At 44.6% G+C, this 10,693-nt stretch overlaps 1 protein-coding gene across 1 annotated transcript in view; it reads right to left on the bottom strand.

The window, feature by feature from the left end:
- Nucleotides 1–5,839: 5,839 nt before the first annotated feature.
- OLA1 (Obg like ATPase 1) overlaps nt 5,840–10,693 on the bottom strand; it is an 87,207-nt gene continuing 82,353 nt past the window's right edge. Inside the window, exons 9-10 of the mRNA XM_088527044.1 lie at nt 10,308–10,430; nt 5,840–6,364 (exon numbers count right to left, since the gene is read on the bottom strand). Coding sequence (XP_088383170.1) covers nt 6,263–6,364; nt 10,308–10,430 — 225 coding nt within the window. The 3' untranslated portion in view covers nt 5,840–6,262. The remainder of the gene's footprint in view (nt 6,365–10,307; nt 10,431–10,693) is intronic.

Below are 10,693 nucleotides of genomic sequence, written 5' to 3'. Positions count from 1 at the left end.
CCATCCACCCATGAGCTGCAGAAAACGCACTGTCTGTTATGGGCTTGGGCATCGGCAGCCAAGGGGAATGAGCAACCAGACAAGTGAGGCTGCCATGAGCTTGTGAGGTTAAAAAAAATGGTGTATTAACTTTCTCAACCTAATATGGAGTGTGAAAGGGATTTCTTAAAGTTATTTTTAATTGTAATTATTCTTCCTTATCACAACTGCTATGTTTGTCAAGGTGAAGACCAAAGTCAATACACAGAGGCAAGTCTGTACAGGAACATCCAAAACCTCGATACACTTGCATGGAAATACAGGCAGGCAGGGTGGTGTCTCGCTTGCATACCTGCCCTGTGCCTCAGTTTAGAAACCAATACAAAGACAATAATACAAATAAACTTCAAGCATCACTGAATAGGGCAAAGGGATAGCTTGAAAAGGGAAGTGGTAGGGCCAGGAGCGCACATACAGGGTGAGGATTATTTAAGATCCAGGTGGCTGGGAGGGCTCTAGGCTACACCATGGCCTCTTTTGAAGCCTGGGTGTTTATGTCAGCAGAGGAGATGGTAGCAACCATTGCTCGACAGCTGAGAGATTTACATGGCATTTCCCAAAAATGTAATTTCTCAGCAGGATCTCTATCAGAGTTTGTCAGGATAATATTTAATGGTTGGCAAAACATGAGTAAATAAAAGCAGATCAAGATGATGTTATTACAATAACAGATTACATTACAATTCCTTGTCCCTAGGAAATCCCTGATTAGAACAAGATCTTCACCAGGGTCTTATGAATAAGTCAAACGTGGGGCTTTAATGGCTCTGAGTGGCAGCGCGTGAGCTGCAGGGCTTCCCGCCCGCACTCGCGGCGCAGGGGCCTCTCAGGAGTGGGTGCTAACGCAGACCCTTAACAGGGATCCCTTAATGTGGCCCACCGCGGGCTGCGATCGTAATGCAGATGGGGATAGCAATTCTGCAGCATGAACTAGCACAGCCGGTTCAGAAAAGCAAAAAACAACCTTTAGTCAGATCCTTTTTACTCCCTTTTTATGCAAGCATTTATGCTTACTGCTCTTGAAATTTAATTCAAACCCTTTCCGCAGAAGGGTCCCTTGGTCCATGTATCACCATATAGAGACAAGGAGGCTTTGGTTAGCAAACACACCAGACACTTCAGGCCTTTAGGGGCCACAAGAGCTGGTCTGGGACCTGTACTCACATCATTACTGAACTGAGAGAAAATTATTTTTTGCTCGGGAGTGTCAGGACAGCTCTGAACCCATGAGTGACTCACCCTCAGGCAGCAGTGTTTAATTTCTGAGCCATTTATCTCCTTGCACACACCCCAGCACAAACAATTATAGTTAGTAATTTGTTGATCTTATCAAGGCTGTTTGATGTTACTATTGCTACCTCTAATAATGCTGTGCTTTGAGACTTAAACAGAATTTATAACCAGAGTCTGATACTTTGCACACACTTCCCATTGCAGAAAAGTTTAACTCTTTGGCAGCTCGGAGGCTTCATATGCAAAATTTTCAGGGAAACAACCACCACTTGCTCTGCTGACAAATTTGGTAACAAACTCCAGCCAGACTCTTCCTGGTGCTCCGAGACCTTTTCTGGACCCATTTCCTAGGGACAACAGCCTTTCTAATGAGACCACATTGCCCTTTGAAATGAATTCCGGTGGGGCACAGTGCTGAGGTGACGGGCGCGCGCACGTTACCACACGACGGGCGCCGCACGCCTCTGCCCAGCGGTCAGCGCCTGGCACCGCCTGTGGCAGCAGCCACCAACAACTGCTCAGACAACCTTGAAACACCAGATTTACCTTTAAAATGCTAAAGCCCAACGAGCACAGAGCCGTTTCCATCCGCTGCACCGCTACAATGAGCACCACGACTTTGATTTTTGTTTTTCAGAGCCTCCAATGGTTTTCCTGGTTTAATTGCAGTGAAATGATAGGATTAGCATAATCAAACACAAGGAATTAGCATTGGGAGAGTAAAAATTTAAACCACTGATTAGTTTTAAGCAATTAATATATTTTAATGATTTCTCGGTGAGCTGAGTTTGTGTGGAGGGGAGAAAAGTTAAAACTTCATTTTTTAATGGAAAGATCAGCCGGGCTGTCACCATTTTGAGGACACTGGCACTGTTTACCTCGCAGCCCCGAGCAGTCTCGCTCAGCGCTGAGCCCTCCGGCTGCAGCAAAGCCCAAGGCAGCTCTGCGAGCTCTGGCGGCCCCACAAGTGGCACGAAAGGCTGAGCGCAAGAGGCTGCTGAGGGGCCTCCTTGGGTCCTGCTCCCGGTCACCGGCTCCTCACGGCGCTCAGTGAGGGCCGGGGCGGGACCAGGGCTCCCAACACCTGCATTTTGGCACTGGGCACTGGCTGAGGAGGGGCCTTAGCTGGGAGCCTGAAGCAGACAAGGAAGGGGCCTGCGGGAAAGATAAAGAAGTTAAAACAGTTATGCTACAGCCTCCAGGGGCTACATACAGGCAATGAAAGAGAAAAAATGGGGAATTGAGCCTGTATCATCATTCTTCTGTAAAACTTTATTAAAAATGCATTAGTAGGAAGTATATTAAATAGGTCATGCTCTTTACTGGTGTTTGATGCTGGCCTTTAAAGAAAGGTTTCTGCGGAGAGAACGTGAGAGCGGCTGTATCAGGACAGACATGGGCCCGTTAGTCCCTACCCTGTATTGGGACAGTGGCCGACACCTCAGAGCACCACATGAAACACAAACCACCTGCGTCATTTTCTCCAACTGTTCCCTGATTTGTGACTCAAGGACTGTTCAAGCGCAGGGGTGATAATTTGTTTTTAATCATTTTTTTTCCACGGACTCTTTTATCCATGACTGTCCAAGCATCTCTGAACCCTTGCCAACCTTCAGCATCCCTACACCTTGCAGCACGAAGCGCACAGTGGACACCATGCAAACAGACAACATCTTTTTTCGTGTTTCGGCTTGCCAGTCGCACCTGTTTAAACACTGAATTTATGAATGAAACCCTTCATTCTTCTGGGGGATATCCTGAGTCTATAATGGAGCTCAAATAGGCAGCTGAGAGATGACCAGATACATCCCATTGGCTCTTGTGTTACCCAAACGTTTGTTTCAAATTTCCAGTATTTCAGGCAGTCCTAGGAGCTTGTCACTGAGCAGCAAGCACCACCACTGTGCTTCACTTCAGGTATGGTACTGTGGAAACAATGTACTTTCCATTTTATTAAATATATTAAGCTAGATATTAAACCCTAGCCTACTCCCATCGCACTGTCCTGGTACACGTTGATCAGGACAGAAAATTACATCTTACCTCGGAGGAATCCTTGAGCAGAAGCAGTCCCAGAAGTACATGGCGGTGCTGCTTTGTGCTTCTTAATGGTCCAAGACATCCTGTTTTGGAGTGCTCACACATAAAATGCCACCCATGCACTGCCAGCAAAGGAGAGCTGTAAGCCCATCCGCGCGTCCCCAGCAGGGGTTTTGCTTGGTCAGGAAGGCACATGCACTGTCTGTCCCGCTCGCTGCCCCAGACACACACGCACACAGGAGCTTTGCTTGGCTTTGCAAACGCTTCCCTGGGTGACACGGACATGACAGCAGGTGCAAGACCGGCCCGCAGCCAGGCCAGGCTGCACAAACCCCACGAGCGCCGCACGGGCAGCCCAGGCTCCGCTGTGCGGCACCGACTGCTGCCGCCGCCCGCGTCTCTCACTTCGGGTCAGCCTGGAGGCCGGCTGTGGGCTCCCTGTTCCACGAACATTGGTTTAGGTTATTCCCATAAATATGCCGTACATGTCATGGCTAATCGGCAGTGAGGAATAGCAGTGAAGAGGAGGAAGAAAAGAAGGAACAAAGAATGAAGGACTCCTCCTCCTCCTCCTCCTCCTCCTCCTTTTCCTCCTGCGCACAGGGCCCTCCTTTCCACACGTGGTACGAACCAAACTTCCCCGTCCTTCTCCACAGCAAGGACCAAACATGCCCTCCTCATTTGCCTTCCTCCTCCTCTGTCCCTAGGGTGAGACGGACCTGGGAAGCACCACAGACCTCACACTGTCCACAGCAGATGTGAGGAGGACACACAGGCTGCACCTTGATCCTTGCCCGAACTGAATCATATAGAGCACGTGCTCGGCCTAAGGTAAGTCGCAGTTCTACCTAAAACGGTGTGCTTGAAACTTGCTGCTTTTAGCTACAAATGTTTAGAATTTGCACATCTTAAATGCATCAAACCTCTGAAGAGAAACACAGACATATTTAACATGGCAGTTGCCACAAGTCACCAGTGATAGGACTGACAGAGCTCATTAAATTATTCTCTTTTAATAAAACTTCTGTTTTTATTATTGAAAAACCAATTAGCTTCAGCAGTTAAAAAGAGAATTAGTTAAAACAGCTGAAGAGCAAGGTAATAAACTGAAACATATTTATCGTGTTATAAAATAAATATTTTTTTAAAGACATGGAAAAAATTTAAAGTTCATTTTCTCTTTTCTGAATATTCAAAAACCCTGTCTATCAAAAGCAGCTTTGCTCAATTTTTAATTATTTTTATTTTTAGAACAGGCAGGTATGCTGAAGCACACACATTCAAATTTAAACAAATATGGCTTATTAAGCCTAATTAAAAGATGTGACAATACAAAGCAACCCATTACCTGTACTGTCCCCCTTTCTAACAAGCTCCCCATCTATATGTACTAACCAGGGAGCACGGGGGTGTTTTGGAAGCCGGGCTGGGCGGAGGCCGAGCGCCGCAGTGAGCGGTGGGCGCTGCGGCGCCCCGTGAGCAGCAGGCGCGCGGCGCGTCGCGCCTCACAGCCTCCGCGAGCCCCGCGGGCGCCGCCAGCGCCTTGCTGCCTTCCCAGAGGAACGCACTTGGCTTCCCTCTCAACTTCCAGACAAAGATTCGGTGGTCCGAGATAATGCCAAGAGCAAATACGGGTTGTACCAGGGAAATGACACAAAGGAGAAATTCAGGGTTTTCAAAGCAGATGAAGTCTAGATTTCCCTGCTTCCCAATATTCCCCCTCACCTGCCACTCTGGAAAAGGCACAGATCCTACCAACGAAACCCACGGTGATGAACTGAAGCTGCCACATCCCACTCTCCCAGAAAACAGCTCAAAGGCAGCGTTTCCCAAGGGAAGTCTCCAGGCAGGACCGAGCATCTCCAATGCAAAGGGGAGGCTGGACACGGAGGAGCTGTGCTACCGAAGCTGATGACGAGCAAACTCGTCACAGGAGTGAACGATGCCGGAGGCCTGGCAGAGCAGCAGTCATGGGCAGCACCAGGGTCTCTCCCAGCCCCAGCCCTGTGAATCTGCACCCGCGTGGCCAGTGCAGAAAATAAACAGGCTGCCCAAACACCCTGTGCCACCTCCCCGAACTGAGCACCCGAGCCGGGAGGACCACGCGCAACGCCAGGCGCTTCCGCTCCTGCCTCCACAATTCCGTCATTTCAAGACACAAAATACTTTTGAAAAATGATTTGCACAAAAAAGTGCCTCAGTCTCAACAGATAATGGGATTTTTCTACATATATTTGCTCTCTCCAGTAAAAATCATTTATGCTGCATCCTTTTTATTATCCTTACTATCATCTCTCAGTGAATGTCCATCTACAAATTCATTAACTTTTGGGGGACAAATCATTGGCATCCTAATCTTCCGATTCCCATGAAAGACTCACTTTCAAGACACAATTGCAGCTGCCCCACACTGCCAGTTACTGTATCATACACGTCTTAAAATTCTGTAATCAGCATCCACCAGGTGCCGTATCGCATTCAGCACACCACAGTCACTCAATACAGACATCCCCAAACACACCAAGGCTGGTTTTGTCAAATGTTTTATTGAGTGTAGACATCTGGAGTACTGTAAAACATGCATTATCTGTAGATTCAAAAAGGAGCAAGCCACATTGTCCTCACTGTCAAACGTGTCAGGCTTGGCATACATGATGGAGATTAATGAAGTATCATGAGAGTAATATGGTTCCTGAAAAGCTTCTACAATTTGGAGTAGGGTCTTAATCGTTTGAAATGCAAAGCTGTTCACATTTAGTGAACTTGTATGTTCGCTGGAGGTGCCATATTTTAATTCAAAACAAACAGGAATAATTTCACTGGGGTGGGGAGGGTTCCCTAGGTACAAAGTGTATGTTTTTTTGTATCCAGATATTCCATCCCAAATAAAAATTCATATGCTTTTTGAAGCCACACAGTTCATTTTTGAGCAATGAACAACATCTGGTACTCATTTCTTCTTGGGTTGTTGAGGTGTATTAAATTTAAAGAAGATGATATCTCCATCCTCCACTATGTAATTTCTGCCTTGTTGTCTGTATTTTCCAGCAGCCTGCAAACAGAATGGACAGAGGGTGAGTAGGTTATTTCATTAAACATTTTAGAGCATTTCCAACTTGCAATTCTTTAAATATATTTTGGTAAAAAAAAAAAAAAAAAACAGTACTACTTCAGCTTCAGAGTTAGACATTCATAATACTTCTCAATTTGACAAAAATTGGTTTTACATACTTATCAGACATATATAAAAATAATTTAATCTTCATTGAACTGGTGGAGCCTAAATACAATCAAACCCATATAGTGGTAAACCCAGTACCATTCTGTAAACCCTGGCAAGTTGTAAGAAAAAGGAGACAACCAGCTCAAATATTTTTATTACAGCTTTTAGGCTATTTCTTACTCTAAAAGAAATAAAACCTTCAGATGATGAGCACTGGTGACAGGAATCTCAGAGCGTTGTGGAAAGGGCGATCCGTGACAGTGTGCAGCGCGGCTGCACGGTGCCCAGCTTGTGCATGGGCATCTCCCAGCTGCACCGCAAGTACTGTGGGAAAGCAAAGCTGGGAATGTTATGCAACATTATGTCACACTGGACACGTCTCGTGCTGCTCCCACCTACCTATTCACAGGCAGCGAAGGACGGGGCAGCACAGAACAGTCTCAATCCACCGCCCAGAAACTTCCTTTAGAATAAATTTGCCTCTGATAAGGCACCGAAAGAAGAGACGTCGCGGCAGCGAGGCCAGGCCGCAGGAGAAGCCCTGCAACCGATGGCGTAACAAGGCAATTTGCCCTGGAGACGCCGCGGCTGAGGAGGGCAGACAGCAGGCAGGGACGCGTCGCGTGCGGCGCTTCCCGTCCTCGAGCGCTGCAGCTCGGCGCCACGGGACGCGGGGAGGCTGCGAGACGCGGTCCCCGGGAGCACGCACCTTGCGGAGCGCCCCGCGGCACGGCCGCCTCGGCGACCCCGGCTGCTCCTCGGCTCCCTCGCAGGCGGCGGCGCTCGCCCGCCAGCCCCGCGCGCGCCCAGCGCAGGATCCCGCGCTCGACCGGGGCCTGGTCCCAGCAGGCAGGGCAGGCTGACGGCGCCCAGCCGGCCTCGGCGCCCTCACAAAACCTGCTCTGTAAAGCGACATCTTCCCCACGCCGCTGTCCAGGAGCTGAGAGGCTCAATAACCTTGTTGCTGTCATTCCTAATCTAAAAGGTGTCATCGGTGATGCCAACTTAGAGCGAGCTTCGGACAGAACAGCCCATCCACAACCATTTAGTGCAACAGTAATTGACCTCCTCCCAGACGACACTATTAATAAATAATAAATAAGAGCTTACAAATGTCTTTTTTCCCCCGGAAATCTGTTTAGACTCTAAAAGGTTTGCTCTCAAGTAGTCTTAGTAGTTCTTTCCTTTGAAGATCCTAATAACGCTCAAAGTCAAGAGTAATTAGACTAATTGATGGCATAAGCACTAGTAAAACAGTGCCGTAAAAATCATCACCAAGTGTAAGCTGCAGGCACAGGTACACAACATTGTTCAGGCAAATACACATATTAGTCACAAAAATTTGCAGAAAAGACTGACCCCTGCAACGTAAAAATGTGGAACTTTTTAGCACACTATTGCCCACTGTTAAAGTATCATGAACCTCTCTAATTAAATACATTTTGATACACTAATGCAAGTTTATGTATTTTTGCTACCATTTTATAGTTAATTAAAAGTGACAGTGTTCCTTTAAATTCTCCAGAGACCATTTAATCCATTTCCATTGCTATCAGAAACACTGGTTGAAAAAATCAATACCCATTTGTGAATCTTGAGTATGTATTAAACAAGACACGTCTAACCAGTTCATTTGCACTTGAAAGCAGCCATCTGTAGAAGCCAGCTTTGCCTAAGCAGATATGATTGCTAATAATGTGATATCCCTGTAGACTACAAAGCCCACACAGAGCTATTCAGTGTAGAGTTCACAGCACTGGCATTAAATTAGTTATGCTGCACTGGTGTTAGACACACACAAAATCAAACTTAAAAATCGATCAACTTGATAACCTACAAAGCAAGCAACTCCCATTGCCACCGTACTGCGGTTGACTCCTAAACGCTCCCAAATTTAATTTTGGAATTTACTGGCAATATAAAAGTAGTTAGGATTGTGTATACCAGGAGACATTGTGTTAAGTGCAAATTAGAAAGGACTGGAGTAATATAATGCCCTTTTTTTTTTTTTTTTTTCTCTGAGAGGAAGGATTCTTTTTAAACCTTGATGTAAAAATTGTACAACAATTGCAAATATATTTCTTCTAGATACCTCAAAATAAGGAAAACTGAGCCATTAAATCCATTAAATATAATTTGAAAAGGAAAGCTTGTTGCCTGGAATCTTAAACTGTGAAAATCGTATCAAAATACTCAAGCAAAATACTTACAGATCAATTTAATAGATATTAATCAGTGCCGCAGCTTCTCATGGGGAACACTCAGATTTGAATTTAAAAAACCATTGCTGACAAATTGGAATCTTGGTTAGACGAGGGGGTTTCTGACTACAGAATGTTACATTTATTTATAGGCGTGATTCTACTTTACAACTACAGCCCTACTTCCCTTTCCAGGAGCCAGTTCACATGCCGCAACGAACCAATTACACTGGGATTTTTCCCCCCACTTCCTGGGGTTCAAACAAACCTATTAAAGCCCCGCTGCTCAGTATGATCTTTCTTAGTGATACCACTGAGAATAAGCTCAGGCTCCAATCATAGTTTTGCATACCTTCCCTGCTATCAGATAGCAAATAAAGCTGAACCTTTAAAATTCTTTAACACCAGATAGCAGGGACCACCAAACACATGGAGGTGAATTAAATCAAATTAATGATCTTTGTAATTGCAATTTTTTTTTATAAAATACATATGAATATTAAAAAAACACCAAAAATACCAAATCAGAAGAACAATTTCCACCAAATGCATATGAAATAAAGGCAGATTTCCATATTTAAAGATGGAAATAATGCAATAGCAACACCATGTAGAACAGATTTTCTTACGACATTTATTTGCCATGTATAAATCTATTTCACATTTAATACCTCCATATCAGATCCAATTTATCAGCTTAAGAGGGGCACAACTTTGGGCATCCAATCAGTCTCTGCCCTCTAGTGTTGAGAAAGCAAATAAAACTCATCTTAATAGCAGCGTGACTACAAGAAAGTGTGAGCTCAAGAAAAAAGTTTTTCATTACTATTTAAAAATACAAGCTTTTCTTCACTACCTATTCAGCAGACAGTAGCTAGAAAACATCACCTACTGTAATAGGCTTTTTGGGACTAAATACAATCACTAGGAGCACCCCGAACACCCTGAAGGCACCGTATTTTTGCATAAGACATCACAGTGCAATTGAACTAAACTGAAAATGGTAACTTTTAAGATTCTAATTATACCTATTATAGTCTGAATGGAATAATGGAGTCCAATAGTCCTAATAAAAATGGTATATTTTATAATAAAATGTTTTCTTATGCATTAGCATCAGACATCTGTAAAATATTCACTTCCACAACATGACACGTCATTAGAAGAAAAATAAATTTCAGTGTTTCTTGCCATTTCTTAAAAGGCAATTTTAAAATCTACTATCTCATCTTAAAAAAAAAGATTTTTGAGAAGCAGGTTTATTTTAAATCCGTTATTAAGATCCGAACACTAATATGTAAACACAGAAAATTCAAAGTACAGCATTTGGTCTTAGATCATTTTGCCCATGAACTGTCTACTTTGATACTAAAATAGTGGCATCCTTGTTAATTAAGTTGCGGCATTTTAATTTTCTCCCAAATATAACATGACAATAGATCTTTGGTCTATTGCTAGAGGGGACTGTTACATTCACTTACCCTCAGGATCTCTTTTCCCATGAAAAACAGATTAGAAATGGAAAAATAGTATATATGGATAAAGGGAGAAGAAAATGATGGGGAGCTCACCTTGACAGCAGCTTCTGAACCTCCTTCTTTAAAATCTTCGTATTTCATTACTTCAGCCATAATGAAACCCTTTTCAAAATCCGTGTGAATCTTCCCTGCTGCCTGAGGCGCCTTCGTCCCTTTCTGTCAAAGGAAAGACCAGGAGAAAATTAATTGCATGTAAGAAGATTGATTGCGGGAGAGAAGTTTCTCCTTTCCGACGTGCTGAAAGTTTGTTTCGTATCAGCTGAAACGCCCGGCACGCGGCTGGGTAGTTCTGCACTGGGACACGGGCACGGCTGCCTCGGCCACGGATAAACCAGCCGGTATTAAGGAGCAGCAGCTTTGTTTTTTCCTAATAGGTATCAACAGCAGTATTGATTTTAGAAGCGACAATTGTGTTTTGT

Source organism: Tinamus guttatus, unplaced genomic scaffold, assembly GCF_059628265.1.
Source record: "Tinamus guttatus ecotype Peru unplaced genomic scaffold, ASM5962826v1 Tinamus_guttatus_pri_ptg000260l, whole genome shotgun sequence".
Taxonomy (NCBI): Eukaryota; Metazoa; Chordata; class Aves; order Tinamiformes; family Tinamidae; genus Tinamus; species Tinamus guttatus.
This window is presented reverse-complemented; position numbering and strand designations above follow the sequence as displayed.